The following is a 27598-nucleotide window of genomic DNA, read 5'->3' on the forward strand; positions in this document are numbered from 1 at the left end:
TCTTCTATCATATGCAGAACAAGAAGGTGAAATTTTCAGTAATATAATTTATATTATTTAATAGATATTCTCTATTATTATTTGGTATCTTTGTTAGCAGCTGTCTTTATAAGGCTTTTATACATAATGACCTTTTAAGTTTAACTTTTAACTTTATTTATTTAGTCTTTTGTCTTTTTTTCTTCCAGTTTTTTTGAGATGTAATTGACATACAGCACTGTACAAGTTTAAGGTATACAGCATAATGATGTGACTTATAAACATCATGAAATGATTATCACAATAAGTTTAGTGAGCACCCATCATCTCATATAACATTAAAGAAATAGAAAAAATCTATTTTTTCTTGTGATGAGAACTCCTAGGATTTAAGAACACTTAGTATGAGATATGGAAAATGGGGAGTTGCTGTTCAGCAGGTATAAAGTTTCAGTCCTGCAAGATGAATAAATTCCAGAGGCCTGCTGTACAATATTGTGCCTATACTTAACAGCATTGTATTGTGTAGTTAAAATTGTTTTAGGAGGGTAGATCTCATTTTAGGAGTAAATACTTCAGGCATCATAATGGTAGACTTTCTAAAACTCCACAACTGAATGATTTAATCCATATATTGTAATACACTATGCAAATGTTAGTTTAAAAATTACAGGACAAGATAAGACTTTGGGGATTGAGGGTGAGGGTTAGAGAACCAAAGATGACTGAGGTTTTGAGCTTCAGTGACTAAGACAATTAAGGTAATATTGCCAGAAATAGTTTCCGTTAAGCCTATTTGGCATTATAGAATTTTGCTAGGCTCAAATCTCTTTTAAACTTTTCTAAAAAGTGTGGGAATTGACTCACTTATCTATCTTACTAGCAAATGTCCTTATGCATGCTGTTTCTCTTCGTGGTCATGCAACTGAGGTGTAGAATGAAGGAGAGATGGTAACCAAACTCTTTTGTGAAGAAAAAAAAATGCTATCAGTTTTCTTGAGGAGTGGCTGATTCATGCTATAAGGAGTTTCTTCATGCTATAAGAAACTCCTATGACAAGGATAATTAACCTGAAGCACTTAAATTCATTATATTAATGCCTCACAACCTGTGATCATTTAAAAGATTCCAACTTAGAAGTGAAATATATCAATTATTCCATTTCTGGTAGATTGTCCTTCTCTCCCCTGGGCAGTCAACATTGTTTCATTTTGTTTTCAGACAAAAGAAAAAGGATCCACAAGGGTTCATGCCCTGAACAATGTCAACAAGGCACTACAGGTCTTGCAGAAAAATAATGTAAGTGGAACCCTGGACAGAGTCTGGATACCATGAGACAGCATACTTAATGTTTGAGTGAGGGCTTTGGCCCTAAAGACAGAGAGAGCATTTCAAGTTCTCTCATAAATCAAAGCAGTTATCATTAAGAGCACATGTTCTAGTTCATGTGCGTCTGCTAATGTGATTCAGGAAGTAAATGCATGCATCCACAGCGGGGCAGGGAAAGGTGTGAACCAGACCTGATTGGCCACTTTGTGGTGTTCTTAGATTTTACATAATGCAGTTATATTTGGTGGCCAAATTAAGTCCTGTGGTAAACTCAGCTCCTTACAACAGTGTTCGTGAAACAAATGGCTTTTGATAGGCTGACTATTATTTTTTATGTATAAAGTGGGTTCATACATGATGATAAAGTTTGTTTGAATTAAGCCAACATTTATTAGATAACACATCCAAGTATGAAAGTTACACAGAAAGCTCAGTATTTCAACTCAGCATAAGAGTTGCAAATTTTTTTTCTATTCCTATGTTTGATTAAGTTTAACTAGAAGAAAATATATGTGTGGTATTAGAAAATGTCAACAATCATACGTAAACAAATGTGTAGATGAAAGGAGTTCTTGTCTCCTCAGAGTGACTTGGAGATTCCTCCCCTCTCTCATGATATTGGAGACAGCCCTCCTTTCTTATTAACTTCCTACAATCTTTCTAATTAACCAATACATTTACTGGCTTTTTTTTGTAACTTCCTAATTACATTACATCTCTCTTTCAAGGATAAATTCAAATAATTGATCATATACTATTAAAATAACCATAATTAGTGATAGATTAGTAATGATGTATACTCCCCCAAATATTGCTCAGCTCATCTAGCAGGGAGAGGACATCATTCTGGAAATGGAAGTGAAAGTTGTGTAGTAATTGGTCAGTTTTATGAAAGGTTACTATCATATTTAACCTATGAAAATTATTTTACAGAAGTGTTACACATTTTTATTATTTTCCTGCAATGATTAACTCTATATTTGCTAATTTTCTGCAGCAGAATAAGATAATCTATGGAATGTTTGCCTTATTAGCAGTCCTATAGCACCTTTTTTTTTTTTTTTTTTTCTTTTTGCGGTATGCGGGCCTCTCACTGTTGTGGCCTCTCCCGTTGTGGAGCACAGGCTCCGGACGCGCAGGCTCAGCAGCCATGGCTCACGGGCCCAGCCGCTCCGCAGCATATGGGATCCTCCCAGACCGGGGCACGAACCCGTATCCCCTGCATCCGCAGGCGGACTCTCAACCACTGCGCCACCAGGGAGGCCCTTTTTTTTTTTTTTTTTTTTTTTTCTCCTATAGCACCTTTTTATAAACTTTTTTTTGAAGTATAGTTGATTTCCAATGTCGTGTTAACTTCTGCTGTACAGCAAAGTGTTTCACTTATAAAAATCTATATTCGTTTTCATATTATTTTCCGTTATGGTTTATCACAGAATACTGAATATAGTTCCCTGTGCTATACAGTAGGATCTTGTTGTTTATCCATCCTGTATATACTAGTTTGCACCTGCTAATCCCAAACTCCCAATCTTTCCCTCCTCCAGCCCCATCCCCTTGGCAACAAGTCTGTTCTCTATATCTGTGAGTTTGTTTCTGTTTCGTAGATGTGTTCATTTGTGTCATACGTATCTTAGATTCCACATATATGTGATATCATATGGTATTTGTCTTTCTCTTTCTGATTTACTTCGCTAAGGATGATAATCTCTAGGTCCACCCATGTTGCTGCAAATGGCATTATTTCATCCTATAGAACATTTTGAAAGAGCAGTAGCATATAAATTAAGAAAACATTTTAACAATATTAGGAACTTAGACAAAGAAAATGTCTTTTTAAATATCAATTCCTCGTATTCCATTACAAATATAAGAGCAAGGAAAACAGCAGAAAACTCAAAGAATTATTAGATTTAATTTAGTTGAAGAAATTGATCTCTTCCAAGCAAGAAAATGTCAAAACATAGGCTGTTGGATCTCCTTTAAAGTAGTGGATTAATGAAACTGTAGATTTTTTTTTTTTTTTTTTTGTGGTATGTGGGCCTCTCACTGTTGTGGCCTCTCCCGTTGCGGAGCACACGCTCCGGACTTGCAGGCTCAACAGCCATGGCTCACGGGCCCAGCTGCTCCGCGGCACGTGGGATCTTCCCAAACCGGGGCATGAACCCGTGTCCCCTGCATCGGCAGGCGGACTCCCAACCACTGCGCCACCAGGGAAGCCCTGTAGATTTTTTTTTGATAAGAGTTTTGTTTTTTCACATACTGATTATAGATTATGAATTTTGGGTTTTTTTTGTATATAATATAATTATTAATTTTATAGTTTTCAATATAGGACCAGAAGAAATTCTGACAATAAAAAGAAAAACCATAAAATAAAATCCCTGTGACTTTGGGAAAAACCATATATTTCTTAGATGTGAAAACAAAGGCATGATGCAAAAACAGAAAAAATTAACTTGAACTTCATCAAAATTATGAGTTGTTCTTATGTTCTGGATATGAGTCCTTTGTTTATTTCATGTGTTGCAAATATATTTTCCTTCTCTGTGGATTAAAATTTTAACTCACTTTATCTTTTGATAAAGAGAAGTTCTTCATTGTGATGTAGTTCATTTTTATAAACTTTCACTTTATAATTATGTGTCCTGTTTAAGAAATATTTGCCGGCCGAAAGCCATTATGGTAATTACATTTTGCTTTTATCCGTATAAGCTTTATTATTTTACCATTTGAATTTGGATCTATATTTCACCTGGAAATGATTGATTATTGTATATGATATGAGGAATGGGTTAAGATTCAGCTTATTTTTTTCACTTGGAGTCTGAATGACCACATCATTTATTAAAAAGAATGTTGCTTTCCCATTGTTCTCTAGTACTAAGTGTGTCATAAAAATTTTTTCAATACATTTGTAGTTTTATTTCTGGACTTAAATTCACTTCCATTGTTCTGTTTGTCTATACATCATGAATACCATGCCATGTGGCATACTGCCATTTTATAATGCATCTTGTTATCTGGTGAACTTTTACCACTTTTTTCTTGTTCAATATTTTCTTGGCTATATTGGCCCTTTGTATTTCTAGGGTCATTTTCCAATCATCTTTTTAATTTCCACATAAACCTTCTTTGGACTATGATCAACATTGAGTTAAATCTGTAGATCAGCTTGGGAAGAATTGACATCTTTACACTATTGAGTATATTAGGTGTCTCCTATGATTTTCTTCTATACTTTATTTAATTTTAGGTTTTATAAAATGAGAAAAAGAAATCCAATGGAAAAAATGGACAACGAACTTGAACGGGAACTTCACAAAATAGGATGTTCAGAAGTTCAAGAATAATATGAAAGTGTGTTTAACCTCAGCAATAATTGGGGAAATTACAATTACAATGAGATACCAATACAAATTCACAAAAATGGTTGAAATTAGACTGATAATGCTAAGTGTAGATGAGGGTATGGAATAACTTGAACTCTCACAACTAACTGGTAGAAATGTAATTCAGACAGCCATTGAAAATAGTTTGACATTATATACTAAATGTGATAAAAATTTGCATTTTTTATGATCCAACAATTTCATTCCTTAGCATATAACAGACATACATTTCTATGTTTGCCAAAAAATTCATATATATATATATAAAATATTCTTTTATATATATGAAAGAGTGTTCATAGTAGCTTCATTTGTAATAGCCAAAATTAGAATGAAAGTGAGCAAATGATAGCGACACACAGTACATAAGATAGATCAATTTCCAGAAAGAGAAAAAAGTGAGATACAAAAGTATATCTACTGTAATTTCGTTTAATTAAATTTCAAGAATGAGCAGAATGCTTCCATGAGTTTAAAAGTCAGAAGAATGGTTAGATTTTAAAATGCAGGATGAAATCTTCAGAGGTGTTGAAGATTTCCATGTTTTGACCTGGTAGTCGTTATACAGGTGCATTTGCTTTGAGAAAATTTATCAAGCTGTACACTTAGGTATATTTTCTGTATGTAGGCTATCAATTTTTTTTTAAAAAGTTTCATAAGAGGAATGTAGGAAGGGAAAGTAAAACTGATCTTACAACCTGCCAAACTCCAAATTATGGCCATATTTATCTATCTGAACATAGACTGTGTATTTTATTATGAAATTGTTTAATAAAATGTGATAAGTGAATATACAAAATTAGAATGTGATTAATGGATCTTTTCTCAGGAGGTTATCTTTCTTACTGAAAACAGAAAATCTTGATAAAATTCCAACGTTTTAGCAGGCAAAGACCCCCGAATGAGGGTTAAATTGGACAAAGAGTCCTTCAAAAGCAAATTTCCACAAAGCTCCCATTTGAGCCAGGGCCCTAATGGAGAATGGCGTATAATTGAGGTCTCTGTATTAAAGGACAGAATCTCAAGTAAAACATTCTTCAGTGTAAACCAAAACCTTGAGTGAAATAACCTTTACCTGAGCTAGCCCCAGGCCAAAAGATACAGAATACAAATGCTCAAAAGTAAATGTATTATCATTATATACTTCCCATTATTTTGTAATAAAAGAAGACAGAAAAGAACTGGAAAATATTCCAAGGGACATGTTTTTTACTCTCTGATTATTAGCATAAAGAATAAACACACAAAGATAATGTTCAAGAGCAGGATTTTTTCCTAAAATTGGCCTTGGGTATTCTATAGCAGATGACTAAATGATCCTGGGATGGGATATAAATAAATCAGCATATTAAGTAAAATAGTAGATAGAACTATTTTCCTTTTAAAAATCACAAATTCTCAGAATGAACTATAGGAGGCATTGATTAGAGATTTTGAGTAGTCATACCTTAAACAGAATAATGTTAGTATTTTTAGATTCAATGCATTATTTATTGAGTGTCTACTGTATGTCAGGTTGTATTCCAAACGGTAGGAACACTGCAGTCAGTGATCAAAACAAATGCAATCATTTATGTCATGGAGTTTAGAGTCAAATACCAGAGGACGTTAAATATGTATAATGTATGTAGTGATAGCTAAGTGAATGAAGAAGAGACAAACAGACTAGGAGGTTTGGGAAGGCCTTTGGTTAGGTTGTCTTATAGGTGGAGACTGGAAGGAAGTGAAGGAGTGAACCATGGGATTATCTATAGGAAAATGGTCCAGGCAGTGGGATAAAAAGACCTAGAGGAGAAAAAGCATTGGGAAATAGGACTCAATAGGTGGAGAGGACTGAGTGTGGAAAAAAATGTAGTAGAGTAGGGGATCAGAGAGGTAGCAGGGTGGTGCTGGGAAGAGGAGAACATGGGGAGCCATGGTTAGGGTTTGAATTTAGTTCTAAGTGAGATGACAATGACTAAACATAAAAGGGCTATTATAAATTAAATGGGTAATAAAACAAGTTCTTTTAAAAGTCAGAGATAAGAATATTAATAACAAAGAAAAACTTATAAGTATTTGAAAATATAATTTTTATCCAAGAAAGTTGAAATCAATAATTAAAACATAATACAACTTACTGCATAATAGAAATACTGCTAAAACCATAAAGAATAAATGATGGAGATATATTTTTATTCAGAGCCTTTAATTCACCATTGTCAGATTACAACACAGTTAGCATCAAAGAAAAAAGTTGAGAATACAAATAACATAAACTGTAGATTTAATAGTGATTTTCTACCTATTGACACTCCCAAGCATAGATGATTCTATAAAATTTGTGTGAATTATATATAAACCTTCTCTCCCATAAGGTTGGATTTGCAAGGAAAACAGTAGTTTATAATTTCATTTAAATGAACCAAATCCAAATCTGAGCTCTCAAACAGGCATTCAGAAAATTCTAACTTTGTCATTATTAGGAACGATTTCCCCTATCCCTAGGGAATGGCCAGACATCAGTGGACCTATGTGGTGCCTTTTATAGGCAGGGGAAAAGCCTTTCATTTTTAGTCCATTGAATTATCCACTGATATAGTCACTATCCAAGCCCAAGTCATCTCATGAAGCCATGTGTATCATTAACAGTCCTGAAATGAATCAGAAAACCTATGCAAAGACAAAGTTGAAAAGACTGTAATGAAAGGAATATATACAGAAATATGGGCAGGATTAAAGGAACCAACAATGAATGGTGAAGCACCAGAGACTAGCCTCAGTTAATAGGCTTTACTACCCCTAAACCTAAAGAGACAAAAGGAGAGAGCTGTTACCTTAAACCAATGAAAGCTCTAACCTTGGGAGTGGGTCCACTGGATAGCAAGTGCAACCATAGGTACCTAAAGAATGCAGTTACTCTCAAATCATGGCCTGCTGGAGGAGGTGGGAGATTGATACCTTAGTCTCTCTATTCAGTCCTCTAACAGTCTGCCAGTGCTGCTCATTGGTTGAACCTAACTAGAAGCCAGAGGGTAAGAGATCCTGGATGATGGAGCCATCTCATACTAGGTGGGTCATCTCAAACAAAGAAGGTGTGAAGAATGTGGGAGGAGGAGCAATCAGAGAAAACCCAGCCCTTCAGATAGCTCTATTTTTGTTTTGTTTTGTTTTTTTCTGGTCAAAAGAAGACTGGAATCTCTACGTTAAGAGCCCTAATGTTGGCCAGGGCCCAACCTTGCTGGGTGTAGCAGGAAGCCTTTCACTATTTTTTTCTTTTTTAAAATATTTATTTATTTATCTGTCTATTCTGGCTGCACTGGGTCCCCAGCTGCAGCACGCGGGATCTAGTTCCCTGACCAGGGATCGAACCGGGGCCCCCCACATTGGGAGTGAGGAGTCCCAACCACTGGATCACTAGGGAAGTCTCGGAAGCCATTCACTTTTAAGGCCATACCACCTCCCCCATTTGCTGACAGGGAGTGGAGGTGGTTTCTGGCTAGTTTTGGAGCCAGCTGACATTACTCTCCCGTGCTTCTGGGGAACACCAGAATAAGAAAAGGAAGATAGACTAAGAGTTATCTCTAACTTCTACCCTGCTATAAAACTTACTATAGGCATAGACGAAGATAAACATATAAAAAAGTCCTTGGCATATGTACAAATAAAAAATGGATAATATATTAGAATGTAGTGAAAATGTCATTAAACACATAAAAAGAACTTTTAAAGTGCATAATCTTTGATGATAATAATATAACAGTAGAAATTAATAATACTTAAAAAAATTCAATTTGATTAATTTAAAGTGTATAAGAAACCAAGAGTACAAATCCATGTTTGTATAGGAAAAAGCATTCCATGAGAAAACCCATGAGAAATGGCCTTGGTTCTACCCAGAGGTTCAATTTTTGTCTTTGCTTTTATCTTCATTAAAAAGAAAAAAGATAAAATGAATTAATTCTAGCTTTCAACCATAAATGTTACAAAAAAGAAAAAAATGCTCTAAGGAAAGTAGGAAATAAAAGATAAAGGAAGAAATGAGTTAGAAAAAAGAAACGCTAGATAAATTTAAGATATTAGTTCCTTGTAATAAAATCATAAAATAGACTAATCTCTTATAAATTTAAGCAGAAAAAAGAGGGAAATAAATCAAATGTATGCAATTTAAACATAGAAAATATTAAAAATAAGTACAAGAGTAGAAACCAAAAATGGAATCTACACAGAACTATATGTTGATTATAAAAAAGCAATGAAATTGGATTATATTCTATTTAAAATCATAAATTACAAGAATTAACACAGTGGAATATAGAGTACCTACATCAATAACCAAAGGAACTTAAGAAATCATAAAACAAAACCAAACAAACTTTTTACAAAGACTTCTGGGTCCAATGGAACTAGTGGTAAGTTCATTCAAAGTTTTAAGAAATTGATAATTGCTAATAGAAAATCATGAGGGGGCCTCCCAATTCTATAAATCTGTTCACAAACCTAATTTTTAAAATCACCTGAAAAAAATTGGTCCTCCCTTGTTGTTAAAGGGATATTAGAAACTTCCTTTTGAAAAGATATTTGTGGTAGTTTCACGATCTTCTTAGGTCAAGTTCACTTTGTCTCCTTCCTTCCTCCCTCCCCTCCTCTCCTCCTCCCCTCCCCACCCCTTCCTCCCCTCCTCCAATTTGGTCTATTTCTCTGCCATAAATGACTAGTTTTAGCATATTCCCTAATTGTAAACTAGCAACTCAATGTGAGCCTGTGCTTCAGTTTCCTTGCTTTTCTCTCCTGACTTCTCACTTACTCTCCTCACTCAAATGTCACTCACAACTTAGCTTTGTAGAGCTCAGACACCACATTTATGTTCTGACTTGCATTCTCTCTGGTGGCTGTTTTAACATGAAGTTATCCCTGCTATCAGTAATTTATTTGTGAAAACCACTTATTGAGAAAGAAGTACTTCTAAGTGCAGTGATGCCTTTATCACATTTGCTGAGAGCAAAGCACTTTTGAAATAAAGTTGGCTGTGGTTTAAAAAAGCAAACAAAAGAAAATACAAAATCCTGTGAAACAGGGGATGACTCTACCAAATGGTTGTGCTTGTCTACATACTAGCTCAAGATAAAATGTATCCACAGCTTCCATTTATTTGTAACTTATTGAAGGTAGATAGAGCAAATCTCAGATAATAGGGAAACATCTCTCATACTGCCATTCTATCATTCCTTTATCCTTCTCCACTCTTGTTTGTGGGTAGTCCCCTTCACCAGACATTCTGAATTCAGTTCTACAGGTCTTTAACCCCATCTTCTCTCAGACGTAAAGAAATATTTAATGGGTCATTTGAACTTGTTTATTGGTAGATTTTTTCCCTTAGATATAATTAAATTCCAGTCAATGAGTTTCTTCTAATACAAATTTACATTGTTAATCATTTTATGTAAAGTTGAATAATGATTGATTTTTTTCACTGGTAAAGGAATTTAGCCATTAAAAAACTGGTAGGGAGATTGAACGGTCTGTGGTGTTTTAAACTGTCCTCCAGATGCATTATGATACCTGTCTTCCATTCATTGGCTGACCCCAGTTTGTTTCCTCTTCTTCCATCCCAAGATTTCCAAGTGTATACTTTATGAATCCCAGTGCCTTTTTGAAGTCATAGAATGCACTCCATCATTATTTTAAAGAACCTGACAAAAAATAGAGTGTTGCATTATACCCTGGGCATATACTGGGACTTTACTGATTTAACGTGATTTAATATTAGCTGACACAATTGTAAATCTCATAATTATGTTCACTACTCTCATCAATTGTCTATGACAAAGTGGCACAATTTTACCAAGTAATTTCAACTATACAAGGTGAGATAGCACAAAGAAAATAAGATCGTTGTTGTACATTATTAAACCACAAATCCAAAGTGAGTACTTAAAAAGCCTAGGGTGAAAATTCAAATGTCAGCTATGTTCAAATATTCAATTAATCACATCATTGAAAATCGTCACTGAATTAGATTGAATGGTTGTCAAATGTCACTGATCTGAAAAATGATATAGTGTTCACTCTTCCTGGCATATGATCTTAGATAAAGAGTATTCTAAAGTGTTCTTTAAAAGTAGTATTTTATGTGTCCTTTAAGTATTCAGAAACTTAAATAGCCATTTAATGTATTTGGGGGTATGTCAGAACATAATATCTTTGACCAAACATAAACTGCTTCCATTTATTACTCATAAAATCTAGTGTTCAGATATAAATTCCAAATTTTTAATTCATGTTAGACAAGTATTATTTTTTATATTAAAATTTCGGTCCACACAATAGGCCTGTGATACGTCTGCACCTTATATATATTGATTCCAAGGATCCAGAAGAAGTGTATCCATTTAACCCTGTCACTCACTAACTACAGGATCTTTGTCAAATAATTTCATGACTTTGGTTCTACTTTGTCATCTGTGAAATGTACTAATACAAATAGTTGCACTTATTTCAAAATATTCTTCTATGGAACATAAAAATATATGCAAGCATATCTTATAATCTTTAAATTCATATTCTGATGCAATATGAAATTATTCCTCTTAAAATGAAGCTAGTTATCACTGAAAATAATTTCATAAGGTGAATTGTTTACCTTCCCCCAACCCCGTAATTTCCTTGCATCAAGGAAAAAATATTATGTTTTTCCTTACATATTCAACTTAAAATTGAGGTAATCATTTACTTTGATTTGTACACATGGAGATCTTTTGGGATAATAATAATATGGCTATAAATTATATTATAATTGAAAATTTTTCTCATTATAATGAATGTTAGTCATGTATCTTAGAATTTTTTGCCATTGCTGTTGCCAAGTGTTTTTTTTTTTTTTTTTTTTTTTTCTGGAAATCAGTATACATGGCTGAAAACTAGGAAGCTCTGGCTACATAGGGTTCTTTTTAAAAATTTTTCTTTAAATTTTATTTTATTTTTTATACAGCAGCTTCTTATTAGTTATCTATTTTATACATATTAGTGTGTATATGTCAATTCCAATCTCCCAATTCATCACACCACCACCACCCCCATGCCCCGCTTTACCCCCTTGGTGTCCATACGTTTGTTCTCTACATCTGTGTCTCTATTTTTGCCCTGCAAACTGGTTCATTTGTACCATTTTCCTAGGTTCCACATATATGCGTTAATATATGATATTTGTTTTTCTTTTCCTGACTTACTTCACTCTGTATGACAGTCTCCAGGTCCATCCACATCTCTACAAATGACCCAATTTCGTTCCTTCTTATGGCTGAGTAATATTCCATTGTATATATGTACCACATCTTCTTTATCCATTCATCTGTCGATGGGCATTTAGGTTGCTTCCATGACCTGGCTATTGTAAATAGTGCTGCAGTGAACACTGGGGTGCATGTGTCTTTTTGAATTATGGTTTTCTCTGGGTATATGCCCAGTAGTGGGATTGCTGGGTCATATGGTAATTCTACTTTTAGTTTTTTCAGGAACCTCCATACTGTTCTCCATACTGGCTGTATCAATTTACATTCCCACCAACAGTGCAAGAGGGTTCCCTTTTCTCCATACCCTCTCCAGCATTTGTTGTTTGTAGATTTTCTGATGATGCCCATTCTAACAGGTGTGAGGTGATACCTCATTGTAGTTTTGATTTGCATTTCTCTAATAATTAGTGATGTTGAGTAACTTTTCATGTGCCTCTTGGCCATCTGTATGTCTTCTTTGGAGAAATGTCTATTTAGGTCTTCTGCCCATTTTTTGATTGGGTTGTTTGTTTTTTTTAATATTGAGCTGCATGAGCTGTTTATATATTTTGGAGATTAATCCTCTGTCCGTTGTTTCATTTGCAAATATTTTCTCCCATTCTGAGGGTTGTCTTTTCGTCTTGTTTGTAGTTTCCTTTGCTTTGCAGAAGCTTTTAAGTTTCATTATGTCCCATTTGTTTATTTTTGTTTTTATTTCCATTACTCTAGGAGGTTGGTTAAAAAAGATTTTGCTGTGATTTATGTCAAAGAGTGTTTTTCCTATGTTTTCCTCTAAGAGTTTTATAGTGTCTGGCCTTACATTTAGGTCTTTAATCCATTTTGAGTTTATTTTTGTGTATGGTGTTAGGGAGTGTTCTAATTTCATTCTTTTACATGTAGCTGTCCAGTTTTCCCAGCACCACTTATTGAAGAGACTGTCTTTTCTCCATTGTATATCCTTGCCTCCTTTGTCATAGATTAGTTGACCATAGTTGCATGGGTTACATAGGGTTCTTGTTGTCGTTAAAGTGACATTCTATATTGCCAGGTATAAGATACATAGTATTTATAAAAATTCAAGTTAAATAATATTATATTGAAAGTATGTGTGTCTTTTATCTTACTCTATCTTGTGAAATCATTTTTGAGGGCAGTTTTATAGAGGGCAGCAAATGATGCCCTCTAGTATACAATATTCCACCTAGGAAATTTTGCTTAGTTTAGTTATAAGAGCTACTTTGCCAAAAAGTTTAGTTCTGTACCTTATGTTCAATAAGACTACCTGCATTGAAATTTCTATTTTGCTATATTTGTTTCAATATTCTTTCACCATTTTAATGTTTATACTTCCTTAACATTATGAGATTTTAAAAATTAACTGCTTAAAATCTTTAGTGTCAAAGAGGAAATGTATAAACAAACAAAAACACAGTTCTGTTAAGAGTTACCTTGTGATGTATGATTATCATAAATGCATCCAAAATACAGAGAAATTTTAACTCATTTCACTAGTCTTTAAGCAATTTGATAAAACAGTCCATTTTTTGGTCTTTGTCCTCAACAGTTAATATGTGGTATATGGTGGATGGTGAAAAATATTTAATGAATGACTATGTAAAGCTTAGTCACTGAAGTTAGGGGGTAGTATCTTTATAGTGTGTTCCCAGTACTAAGTCTTATGATGTATTCTACATCAAAATGTGCTTTTGAAAGGTATTTTTCAATGCAAATTTCTATATTTGTTTAAAATAAAAAATAACATTTTGAATGTAGAGATATGAGAGGGAAGAAAAAAAACCTGCCAGTAGAGACCCAAGGCCACAATGTCCAATGCAGCCCACCCTTGATGTTGTATATATTGAACTATTCGTCATTTAATAATAAAAGATTCAATACATGCATCTTTCAGTGGCCAAAGTGGGTATGATTTATGCCTATAAGTCTTAAAATTTTATATGAATCTTAAACACAGTATAAAAGCACATGCTGCAGGGTAGTGAAACACCTTTGCTTTTTCTAAATTTTTGATCTTTTAAATGCATTATATTTGGAAGGATTATATAAATACTTGAGGAATTTCTCTTGAATATGGAGAAGTCTCTTTAGCTTGACTCCATGATGGCAGATGTTTTATAAAAGGCACTTAGCACATTTAAAAAGCAAATCCTATTGGTCTTGAGTGTTGGAAAGAGATTCTCTATTATAAACAGTTTATGAGAAAGAAATGTATGGATCTGAAAGAACCAAATATATAGAAGGTAGAAGTATCTGCATGAGGTCTATCAGGAGGGCTGTTTATTTGATAAATCCCAATGCATGGTTTTTCCCTAAATGTTAGTTATTGTTTAAGATTCTGGTTAAGGAAATCCACTCAAACTTTTAAAGATGATATTTCATGGTTCCTTTTATAATCTTACATTCTATGTGAAGTTATTTTATAAGATTTAATCTGCAGCATTTTTTGGTTATTTAAACACACATACCAAGACTGATAAGTACAAAGACTGCTTACCCTTATCCCTTACCCCATGCCTAATGAAAATAAAAGCTCAGATTGTATTCTGCATATTAAGGAACAAAAGTGACTCCTCCTTAGGATAAATCTTGAAATCTGAAGTGATCTGGAAGAACCACATCCTTTGAAACATATGAGGAACCTCCTAGCCCTAACCTAATATCAACTGGCTGAATGATACAAGATGTGTTTTCATTAGTCCCTGTAGTTATGAAATGTCCTTCTCAGTGGTTGTCTAAAAAGACAAGAAAATCATTTATTGGAAAGATGATGGTTCCTTTATTGAATGAGACATAACTTTCTACAACATCCACGTTAGGAATGCAAATGCTTAAATTATTTACAAACTAAAACTGGAAAAGTTTATCCATCTCCCTGCCACCACCAAAAATTTCAAAAGCATGGAAAAATTTGTAAGAGATTTATTCCTTAGAACCTTGTCAGATATATCACAGGAATATCACTCCCTTGAATTTATTTATCTTTTTTCTTATCTTTTACCTTCTGTTTTACCCTGAGAAGTTCCATTTTCATTATTTGACCTGGTTATTGCAATTTTTTAAATGTCAAATGTTCCTCATTCCAAAGTCACTGTGTGCAAGTTTATGTCTGATGAACTCATTCTGCTATCCTTCCTCCTGTAAAGCTAATCAAAAATAATATAAACTTGTCTAGGTCAGTAATCTCCTTTCACTAAACCATTACATTTCAGGTTCGTTTTAAATCTTATGGTTTTCCTAAGTATTCTTAAATCTTACATATATCAGTATTATATGTATAAATCCTTTCAATATAACCACCGTGGGCTATCTAAATTTAGCTTGTAGAAAATATTACTGACAATGCTAGATTGCATCCAAGCCTTGAAGGAACTGGGGATAAAACAAAACCTCAGATAAAACAAACATTATTCTCTTGAATAAGCAAAGGAAAAGAATTGTTCCTCATGCCCAGTGGTTAGTAAACTCATTTAGTAGGTAGAACACCAGGAAGGAGCAGTGCTCTCTGGAATACTTATATATTAATCATAGATTTACTAAATATAAATTTTTGTACAAAATCAGATATTTTAGTCTAGCTACTAATGTGGGGACAGAATAGGAAGTCCCTTCAATTTGTGTTCTCACACCTATAAAAAGGATAACAATAGACTACTGTATTCCAAAAGCCAATTCCTTAAGTTTCCTAGGTGCATTTTTTTACAGCCAGCTCATCCTAACCCAAGGGATTTTTTCCTATGAGTTCACATTTAAATATTCTGCTGGAGCCACAGTAAGGTTCCATTAATGGTGAGGGAATTCCGTGGTGGTCCAGTGGTTAGGACTCCACACGCTTCCACTGCAGGGGGCCTGGGATCGATCCCTGGTCCGGGAACTAAGATCCTGTGTGCTGTGGTGCAGCCAAAAAAAAAAAAAAAAAGCAAATGGTGAGAATTTTCTATATATTCCAGAATTATGTTTGAGTAAAGCATCTTCCACAGATAACACTGCAAAACTCTGAGCCAGAATCTAATGTTACTTTCTGAGTAGAGTCTTAGGCCTGTTTGCAGGAACTGCTAAAGCCAGTCTTCATGTGGAGGTGAACTTTTTCTGCAAAAATTCAATGCATGCTGTTTAATTTTCACACATAATATCAATTTTCACACCTATTCATTTGGTGTCAGATGCTTTCATTCTGCAAAACAGGGAAACATAACTTTGGGCCTCCTCAGTGACCTCAAGATTGAATTTCCTGTTATTTTGTGCTTGTTACACCCCCCCCACACACACACAGAATCCATTTATTAGCATATGTCATATAAATGGGTTTTGTTTTGCTTACTAGACAGACACATAATTATTCATTTAACATAGATATTAACATATTTTAATTTTAATTTTCCTTTTCATAGTTATTTGGAAATTAGATTGATAATCCTTGGAAGATATAATTCCAGAGCATATATTAGGAAAAAACTACGTAAAAGAAAACAGAGAAGCAATTGTGCGGCATGGTGATGATTATTTGAGAAAAGCTAGTAATGATTTAAAAAAATATATAATTCATAGCTACATGGTGAGATATGGGGCATTATTAACAACACCAAGCATACGAAAATTGAGAGTCAGATGGATTAGCCATGAAAATGAACAAATAAAAGGGATTATTGTTTGGTAAAAGAAATATTCAATAGAACCTGAATAATATGCCATTTTCTGTAGACTATAAAACCTCACAAATTTGTGTTTATAGGATATCACACATGCACACTCACACATACACTGATTATATGAATAGGGAGTTTTTTAGGTCAGATTAGGAAAGAAGTTGGGAAGAAAGTGGGGCAAGCAAAATGGAAAATAAAACTTGTCTCAAGAAAAATAGGAGAGAGGCATGTATAAGATCTCATTCATGCATTTGTGTAAAATAATATTTGTGTGGTCTTATATATAAAGAAATACAATATTTATAAAAAGAACAAAAATGAAATATATACACACATACATATGTACATATACACAGACATAGAAAACAGTACAAAGATTAACATATAGTTTACCACTCAAAAAATGGGGATAGTTGTGTTTCTTACAACCCAACTACAGGATGACAAAATACCCACCTATGACAACACGACTTGATCAAATATGAACCTTTAGAAAGGAATGATGATTGGTAATAATTGCAGTGTGTTAAGAGTTACCCTCTAAGGCACACACAGTTGAGAATATATGAGTGAAATACCACTTAAAAGCCAAGCTATTTACTCATTGCGCCCTATGGCAAGCACCACCAACAAAACTGGCCTATTGGATAGGATGGTATAGTGAGTAACATTGGCAATAAAAAAAGTGAACTAACAAAATATAATTGCAAATCAACAGAAAGTTACATAAATTGGATTGCATTATTGTAACTGTCTACAGAATATCCCTGTAAAACTAAGATTTAATACTATGCTCTTATTGTTTATTGAAGGTTGACAAAAGAAATCGTCAAATGGTTATCACTGTATCACTTGTAAAGTTGTAATTAAAGATGTGGTATATTACTATAAAATGCACATTTCTTAGAGTTGAGAATTGTGAAAAGGTTTGTTGTCCCTGACAAAAATGTAAGCGTCCTTGTACTAGTTAGAGACATTTATAATGAATCTCAGCTAGTTTTTTCTCAACGCCCATAAGAATTAGCCAAGATATGTTCAACTTCTCTGGTATTATTATTTTTCTACCTCATAGTGCCGTAACTTGTTCCTTGCATTCCTTGAGATTTTTTAAGACTCTTCATAATCCTGCCCCAGATTGTTTAACAACTTCACACATGCCACCTTGTCCCTGAGTACAACACTTCTAATTCCCAACCATGTAATATCTTTTACGCTTGCCTCCCCATATCCTTAGTCACATGTGTCTTCTTCGCATGCCTTCCACACACACACCCCCCTTTATTTGTTCCAGTTTTATATTCCTTCTTTACAGATTCGGTCAACACTGAATGTTTCCTCTTTGTTTTGCTTACACTGTCACAAAAATTTCTTTTTCTCTACTGGGCATCCATGAGACACAGTTGCCTACCTAATTTTTTCCAGTGGTTATAAATAAGTTTTATTGGAACACAACCATGCACATTCCTTTAGATATTGTCTAAGGCGTGTGTGTGTGTGTGTGTGTGTGTATGCGCCAGTGGCTTCTTTTTATTATTTATTTTTATTGTGGTAAAATGTACATATCATATACATTACCACTTTAAACATTTTTAAAAATTGGTGTACCATTTTAACCATTTTTAAGTGTACAATTGAGTGGCATTAGTATTATACATTCCCCTATGTATGCAACCATCACCACTATCCATCTCCAGAATGTCTTCACTATCCCAAACTGAACCTCTTACCTGTTTAAAAAAACTCTGTAATCACCTCTCTCTTAGCTCTCGGTAACCTCTATTCTACGTTCTTTCTCTATAAATTTGACTATTTTAGGTATCTCACATAAGTAGAATCATATAATATTTTTCATTTTATGGCTGGCTAATTTCACTTAGCATAATGTTTTCAAGGTTCACTGATGTTGTAGCATGTATCAGAATTTCCTTTCTTTTTAATATTGAAGAATACTCCATTGTATATATACACCATGTCCTCTTTATCTATTCATCTGTCAATGGATATTTGGATCATTTCCACCTTTAGGCTATTGTGAATAGCCGTGAACATTGATGTATAAATATCTGTTTGAGTCTCTGCTTTCAATTCTTTTGGATATATACCTAGAAGCGGAATTTTTGGATCCTACCTAATTTTAATTAACTTTATTTTGTGACCTGCTATTAGCCTGTGAGCTTTTTGACATTAGGGGTTCTACCTTAGTCTTCTTTATCAGGCCTGAGCACAGTCCCTGGTATAATATAGATTGGATTTTAAAAGGGATTTTATGGGGATAAATAAATGGAGGAATCATCTCCCTGCTCACAGAGAACAAGCTTATGAGAGTGGATAGGGGCAGCTGGTATCTAAGTGCCTGCTGCTTGCTCTTAGTCTCCCCAGGATGATCCCTATGGCAAGTCTAAACTTAACTACCAGTAGTGATTCCTCAAGTATATCTATTTTCTAAAAATCACATGTTCTTTATTTAAATAATTGAATCTTCAAAAATATATGGTCTGATTCTCAGTCACTATAATTAAGTTCCAGAAAGGAGGAGTATTTTTCCCTTTTGTGTTCTAAGTACATCAGTGCCTGACATATGAATTTGTTGAATGAATTAATCAGTAAATCAATTCTTAAATTTATAGCATCTTTTCCACATGGAGAACTCCTCCCCTCTACTGCCACATGAGGAATCCCCAGATGAAATGTAGATGATGGTGCTTTCTTGTTCAGGAGTTATTAATCTCCCCTGGGATCTAAATTCTAGAAACTTGTTGTATCTACTTTGTATAATTAAAATGAAGGTATCATGGCAAATTATTGTTTGCATGTATAGGAAAAAAATCTATGTGAATGCCCAGTAATTTGAAATTCTGATATTTACTTCAGCACTGAATTAGGAAAAATTTGCATGGGGTACTACTAAAATTCAGCTGTCCAATGAGAAGCATCTGCATTGTAGAAATAAGCAGACGTGTAATGTGTTACAATGGCAGTATCACCTTGACTTTCCTATACCCAAGAAAATCAAGGTCTTTCACCTTAACCAGCTTTCAGGACTTCTGCTCATCCACTCTTCAATACAGCCTTACTTAAATGTCCATTTATATGCTGTCCATTTACTTCAGGCTGACTTCTCTGTAATGTCCATGTGGTACCACCCTCACATGTAATCTATTGCATAGCTTAGTAATACCCTCTACTATAAATTATGTGTGGAATTAAACTATGGACTTGTATCTAGATCTTTTATCCTTATTTCAGTGATTCTACATTTTTCTGTATCAATTATTTGTTTTAATCCAATCCACCAAAAATTTGTATATAGTTGTGATATAAAAATAAATTTAAGTATTAGATTATCCATTGAACCTACAAATAAGTTTACGTGGGGAGTAATTGGGAGTCATTTGGCGATGAAACTGAAGAGTAGCCTTTTTATTATTTTCACCTGGATTTCCCACATAGCTTCATAGTTTTAAAAGTTATAATTAATAGGATTTAGAAAATTAAGATGAATGATAAGGAATAGATTTTAGCATTGAGTGAGAAAATGGTAAACCCATCTTACTGGAGGAAGAGACAAGAGGGAAAGATCCAAGTGAGACTTAGTTCAGTAAAGGTTTAGAGCCTGAGAGAATGAAAGGTTTAACCAAAATGAATGTCAGCTATTTAGTGAAGCTATCTAGAGGAGGATAAATGGGAAACTCTCTCAGGTCAATACCCTCAGGACAAGACAAAATGGCAGAGTCCTGGAGACAGCCAAAAGAAAAGTCAACCAAAGGAATCAGTGAGCCTAGGGGTAGTAAGTAGGGAGAGAAATCCGAATTCTCAGCCCTCAACCCTTGCTTTGACAGTTTCACCCCCATTGTATAGACCTTAATCTGAAGTTGCATATTTGCTTTATTGTGATATTCTCTCTTTTTAAAGTATCCCTGGATACTCATTTTTAAAGTTAACCTTTTTCTTTGAGATAATTGTAAATTCACATGTAGTTATAAGCAATAATACAGAAAGATCATGTGTACCCTTAACCCAGCTCTACCCCAATGGTAACATACATTAAAATTATAGTATAATATTACCATGGACATCAACATTGATACAATCTACCAGTAGTATTTATGTTTCCCAAGTTTTACTTGTACTTTTGTGTGTGTGTGGCCACGTGTTTTTAGTTCTTTACAACATTATCACATGCGTTCATTTGTGTATCCACCATCAGAGTCAAGTGCAGAACAGATCCGTCATCACAAGTATCCCTTGTGCTACCCTTTCATAAACACATCCACCTGCCCCTCCCACCCCACCTCAGTTCCTAACCTCTGGCAACTGCAACTCTATTCTCCATTTCTGTAATTTTGTCTTTTCAAAGCTGTTACATAAATAGAATCATACTGTATGTAACCCTCTGTGATTGGCTTTGTTTTTTTCACTCAGCATAATGCCCATGAGATTCACCCAAGTTGCTGCATGTATCAATAGATGTTCCTTTTCATTGCAGAGTGGTAGTCCACGGTATGGATGTACCAATATGTTTACCCATTCACCTTTGTATGGCATCTGGGTTGTTCCCAGTTCTTGGCTGTTACAAATAAAGCTAGTATGAACACTTAAGTATAGGATTTTGTATAAACAGAAGTTTTTTATTGCTTTAGAATAAATGCCTAAGAGCCCAATTGCTGGATTGTATGGCAAGCACATGTTCGATTTTGTAAGAAACTGCTGGAAATGTTTTCCAGAGTTGCTGTACTATTTACATTTCCACCAGCAAAGCATGAGTGACCCAATTTCTCTATATCCTCATCAGCATTTGATATTGTCACTATTTTTTAAACTTTTTCCATTATGATAAGTATGTAGTGTTAACTCTTTATGTTTATAATTTGCATTTCCCTAATGGCTTGTAATGTTGAATATCTTTTCATGTGCTCATTTGCCTGATGTGTATGTGTAACCTGACTCCACCTAAAAACGTTAGGAGCAAGAAGGACAGGAGATGGGATTTGTCTTGAAAAAATAAAACTCTGCTAGATTTTAATTCCCAAACCCAGTCCTAGATAGAGAAAAGAGAGCTGGCCATTAGCTCCATTGTTTAGTAGAGTTCTAACATGTATTTCTAAAGCAAGGACATTTTAGTCAAATGCAGTCACCCCTAATTACAATAGCACTCCTCTGAGCTAGATAAAAGGATTGATGAAATTTCTATTTTTGAGTTTCAATTATGTCCTAGGAAGCACTTTTTAATTTTAGGCATCCTTTATGAGTTATCATTGTTATATATTTTATTTGGAGATACTCTTATTGGACTCTTTAATCTGCAGTAATTTATTTATACACTAAAAGTACACTCATTTCCTATCTCTGTAAATGTGTTTGGGGACACTTGTTTGTTACAGAAAGTTCAGTTACAAATGCAGTTTGTTTCATTTTTAGATTATTTTTAGAAAGCTATAATGCTGCTTAGGCTCTGGAAATAGATAAATGCAATTACCTTTGCATTTTGTTTTCTTTTCAAACAGACGTTTTGTCTTCTTCCTTCAAATGTTTCCCCTTTATCTTTAACAGGTTGATTTAGTGAATATTGGAAGCACTGACATAGTAGATGGAAATCATAAACTGACTCTTGGTTTGATTTGGAATATAATCCTCCACTGGCAGGTAAGAATCCTGATGATTTTTTTTTTTTTTTGGTGGGGGAAGGTAACGTCGCTGATCCTTCCTTTCATTTTTACCATTGATCTGCAAAACATGTATATCTCTAACAATACAAAGCCCATCTCCATAGTGCTGCCTTTTAAACTGGGATGATTGTCATATGCAATGTGAAGTATCAGCAGATTATAAAACAGGTTCTAGCACATTTGCAGGAATATTTTTCTAAATTTTATTTCACTGGGTACAGATGAGGCAAAAAAAAAAAAAAGAAACCTCATCAATAGGGTAATAAAAATACTTTTCACAAATAGGTCTTTTGTAACTCACCTAAAAGTAAATCTGCATAGTTTTGTAAGAAGAGGGGTATTTTTCCTGTTAATCACTATCAAATGAATAAGACTTTGTGAATCGTGTGTATTCTCAAGGTAAACTAATGCCAATAAAAGATTATTGGGATATGATGATCTGTATATGTGTTATACAGAAAAACTTACTTCATAGTCTGATTTGGAAATTGCCTTTTTTCTGAAGCACCTCAGCACAGGGTCTTCTGAATGCCTATATTTACTGGTCCTCTGCAAAATGGATCACAGATCATCGGTTTAGTGAAGAGTATATATTTTTTTAGTCAGACCGACAGGAGCTTAAGCTTTGACTTCCTCATTTACCATCTTAGTGACATTAGATATAATGTCATCCCTTTCTGGGCCATAATTCCCTCACTACCAAAAGCGAAAAAAAAATAATGAACACGTATATTTCTTGTCAGGATTAAATGAGAGAATATCCATAAAGCACTCAGTACAGTGTACCATTTTCCTTAGAGGCATATTATACTAATAACTCTTTTTTTTTTCCACTCATATTTTAAGAATTTGGAGGGTAATTGAGATGCCGGCTCTTTTTACTGGTAGAGCTTACTTTTTTATATAACAGCTTTTTTTGAGATATAATTTATATATCATAAATTTACCTGTTCTATGTGTAAAATTCAAAGTATACCAAACTGGTTTAGTTCTGTTGCCCAGCACTTCTCAAACTATTTTGAGGAAGAAACAATTCCCCCCATCTGTCAAACATTTTAGGATATTTACAGAATTGTACAATCATCACAACAATCTAACTTTACCACATTTCCACCCTAAAAATAAATCTCATGTCCATTTACCATCACTCTCCTCTCCCACCCCCAACCCTAGGCAACCATTCATCTGTTTTCTGTCTCTATATGTCTGCCTTTTTGGACATTTCATACCAAATGCACTCATACAGTATATATTCTTTTATATCTGTCTTCTTTCACTGAACATAATCCTTGAGGTCCATTCCTATTGTAGCAGGTATCACTACTTCCTTTAGTAAGGTTAACTTTTAACTTGAATTGTAGATTGGTCCTTCTCGGAGTCAGACAGCATGTAGACCAGAGGTATACCTACTGAACTCAGTACCCATATTGTCCTCCCAGTTGACACCCATATTGTTCTCCCAATTGACTCCCATATCTTTTATTGTAAATACTCTGAACTGGCTCAGTCCTATTTCACAGCAATATGGGAAGAGAGAGAGAACAACCATAGCGGCTGACAACAGAAAATAGATCATAAGAGCCTCAAATGAGCCCAAGATTCTCAATTCTGGGCTTTTTTCATGTAGCGATGGTGTCAAATAGAACCAGCAAGGCAACATACGGCCCCCCACCAAACTGGTTTCCTTCTGTTGCTCAGTACTTCTCAAACTGTCTTGAGGAAGGAGCAGTATTTTCCCCCTTTTCCATTGTGTGTAAATTACAATAAAACTGAAGCATTAGAAAAATGAAATAGACACATAAAACCCAAGCTTCTTTTTTTTTTTGTTTGTGCTACGCGGGCCTCTCACTGTTATGGCCACTCCCGTTGTGGAGCACAGGCTCCGGACGCGCAGGCTCAGCGGCCAAGGCTCACGGGCCCAGCCGCTCTGCGGCATGTGGGATCTTCCCGGACCCGGGCACGAACCCGTGTCCCCCGCACCGGCAGGCCGACTCCCAACCACTGCGCCACCAGGGAAGCCCCCAAAGCTTCTTTTTTTTATCATTAAACTCAACCGACATAAATAGGACTCTGTAAAATTGCTATGGAAGTTTCTAATGGACTATCAACTGTTGTATTGATATTTATCTTATGGCCTCGTAACAAATTGTTCATGGAGAGACCCCAGCTTGCAGAAAACACTTTGAGTTGCGCAGATGGCAGTCATGACAAAGCCAGCAGGAGGACTTAGGCGTGCTCAGAGCCCCAAAAGGCTATTTTAATTGTACTTATCACCCAAACTGTCTCTCATATGATCTCACCCTTTCTTATCTCCTCAAAACCCTTTCCAATTGCCTCTCAACTCACTGCAGGATAGAGTTTAAAACTACCCTGTCTGATATTTTCTTCATTTGCTTGTGCGTGTGCTCATTTTTTTAATTAGCATGTGGAAGGGCTTTCACATCAGGAATACCAGAAGGAATGCTTTTGCAGTCTTTCCTGGTCTGAGACTTCTCTTAGAGTTTTCTGTTTTCCATCTGTGTCCTCCAATCACCATATCCTTGTGATTGCAAGGATATAGACTCTTCCCAGCCTCTGCCTCTTTATCTTATCTCTCTTCTATCACACTGCCCTGTTCTACTAAAACTACTAAATCACTTTTTAAAAGTTGCTCCTGCTCGATACTCCTCATCATAACCCAGTGAATCGCAGAAGATATTTTCACCAAGAGTGCGTATTTGCCTTCTTATAAAATCGTCAGAGAAGCCCTTGAGCCTCAGTAAAGATTAAAGGACACACTGGCCAACCTAATGTACTTTCCAGATCTATGAGATTAAGAATGACATGAAGAGATGGAAAAATGTGAATCTTTGGTTCCAGTGTCATATACTATGTTATTACTATTGCTGTGGAGGCCTTCTCTCTGAACTTGCAGAAACTCAGGAATGCCAACCCCATTTCCCCTGTCACTGTTTTTCTGGTTTCTACTTAAATGAAATGATTTGCCTGAAAAATAATGCCTGTATCGAGGAGTAAGCAGCTTTGAGCAAAATTGTGAAGTAGACAATGTGTGTTATGTGTCCCTTTCTTCCTTCCTTTTAAAGTGCAAACCATCCTTTTTAGTGGGGGCGGGGGGGTCACCTCGCTTCTGGGAACCAGCTGGAGATAAAAACATATCCTGCTAATGAAGCTGAATCTGGCCTCTGTACCCCGACACCAAATTAATTCTCAGAGTTTTGGGTGAAGTAGAAAAGAATATCTTTATTATTTTGCCAGGCAAAGGGGGCCACAGCGGGCTAATGCCCTCAAAACTGTGTATCCCAACCAGGAGGGGGTAGTGAGGAGTTTTATAGTAATTGTTCAAAGAGGGTGTGCTCAGCTTGTGGATGTTCTTCTGATTGGTTGGTGGTGAGGTAAGTGGGAGTCGGCATCATCAAACTCCTGGTTCCAACCCATCTGGGGTCTAGGTGCTTGTGGGCAGCACACTGTTAACTTCTCCCACCTGGTGAAGGTTTCAGTATTTGCAAAACAGCTCAAAGATATTGTTATTGTGTATCCCTTGAGGGGGAACCAGGACACTGCCCCAAGGCTGCACTACTGTTTCTCTTGACTGCTCCTCCCTTGTCTCTGCATCCCCTCCCTTCCCTAATTAGCAACTGTTTGAATCTGCTCGTTGGAACTCAGGGAAGGTCATGGAGGCTGAAGGAAGCCTATTTCCTGTAATCAAGAAATGGGGGACACAGAAAGGCTTTTGTGCCCAGGAGCCCCACAGGGTCCTTGCTTGGTATCACTAACAGTGGTGTGCTCTCAAGGTCAGACCCCCACCTTTGCTGGCTACCTCAAAAGAAACACTCAATTCCAGGGCTCCTTTACACTGGAATGTTTATGTTATTTATTATGTGCACAACAGATAAGAGAAAGATGGATTTTGCGCTGCTGAAAGCCCTTACTGTAACCTCCTGCCTACCTAGTGCCTTCTGGGCAAAACAGGTCTCGATCTTCTGGTCTTTCACACACTACCATCCATCCCTTGTAGAAGACTATTCCTCCCTCTCTTCAGTCCTACCCCTCTTCTGTAACTCCTTTTACTCACAGGATGGATTCTGGGAAGCAGACTCTGAGTTTGGCAGGCAGGTTGTTCATGGATGCACACCCAAAAGCCTTCTTGAACTCCATGGAGAACTGGGAGCTAGAATGCGCCTTTAGAGTTGTCGTGAGTGGGGCTGAAATAGTTGAGTCTTTATACAATTACCCTTCATCAGTTAATAAGGTGGGCTGCCCTAGGAGGGATGTGACCATAGGTGACATGCTTGTGCAACTCAAGTAGTTCCTGAGGGGACTCATGGGTGATGTCTGCCTCAGGACAGCTGGAGAAACAAGCCCTTCCTTAAAGGAGAATCCTGGTAGTGCATCTCCAGGTCCATCACACCTTCTTTGCCCCGTTAACTCCTAGTCATTTTTTGAAATCAGTGCTCAAAGACATTTCATTTTTTTCCTTTAAGAAATAGATGTATAGCTGTATTCACACACACATATTTATTTATATTGATTCTTTCTGTCTTAGGGACAGTGAGCCCTGAGGGTGGGGAATTTTTCTGCTTAAGGACTCCCCATGGGAGCCGCTCAGTGTTTGACTGAAGGTTGATCCTTAATAAAGATTTCTTGGTAACTCTCTTTTCTGTAGGAAAAGAAGAACTGTTATCTCACATTGCCCTTTATTATTATTTTTTTCTCAGCAACATTTGCACCCAGGTAGAAGCAACAGCAATGAGGCTGAGGCTGATAAGCTGAATTAGTGACGTAATGATGCTAAAGGAGCTTTGGATCGAATACCATGTTGTTCTTTAACATTATGTGCATAGAGGGTAGTCTGGCCAAGCATTTCACAAATGAATCCCATTCATCATTGGAGGGTTGCCTGATCAGTGCAAATCCATCAACACCACTGAGCCAGTGTCTGCCGATTCCAACCCTGGTTCAGCACAGGACACACAGTACACATCCTGCAGTCTCTGTACATGAAGGCTGTATATTTTATAACTTTAGACTATGATGAGAAAAATTACATAACTATTTGACCTATTTATTCAGTAAGTAAGTGGCTAAATAAGCAGGTCAGGAAAGAATTAAGAAAACTGGATAATCCACCCCTAAATAATAGATTTAGCTATCAAGGGATGGTGACAAATGTATGCAAAGATTTCACATCTTCACATCAATCCCACGTTTACAAACATCATCTCAAATCCTTTTCAAGTATTTTAAAGTTAGATTTAATAGTCTATCCTAAAATTTGCATTGAATCTTTCATAAAAGGATTACTAACATTGGAGATGTTAAAATAT

General features: G+C 35.5%; 1 protein-coding gene across 2 annotated transcripts in view; it reads left to right on the top strand.

Moving 5' to 3' along the window:
* Positions 1-27598, top strand: part of DMD (dystrophin) — a 2087389-nt gene that overhangs the window by 369129 nt on the left and 1690662 nt on the right. For both annotated transcript variants that reach the window (XM_081221405.1, XM_081221404.1), the window contains exons 4-5: positions 1201-1278; positions 22159-22251. In XM_081221405.1, coding sequence (XP_081077531.1) covers positions 1201-1278; positions 22159-22251 — 171 coding nt within the window. The remainder of the gene's footprint in view (positions 1-1200; positions 1279-22158; positions 22252-27598) is intronic.

The sequence above is a fragment of the Mesoplodon bidens genome (genome assembly GCF_964165515.1).
Source record: "Mesoplodon bidens genome assembly, chromosome: X".
Taxonomy (NCBI): Eukaryota; Metazoa; Chordata; class Mammalia; order Artiodactyla; family Ziphiidae; genus Mesoplodon; species Mesoplodon bidens.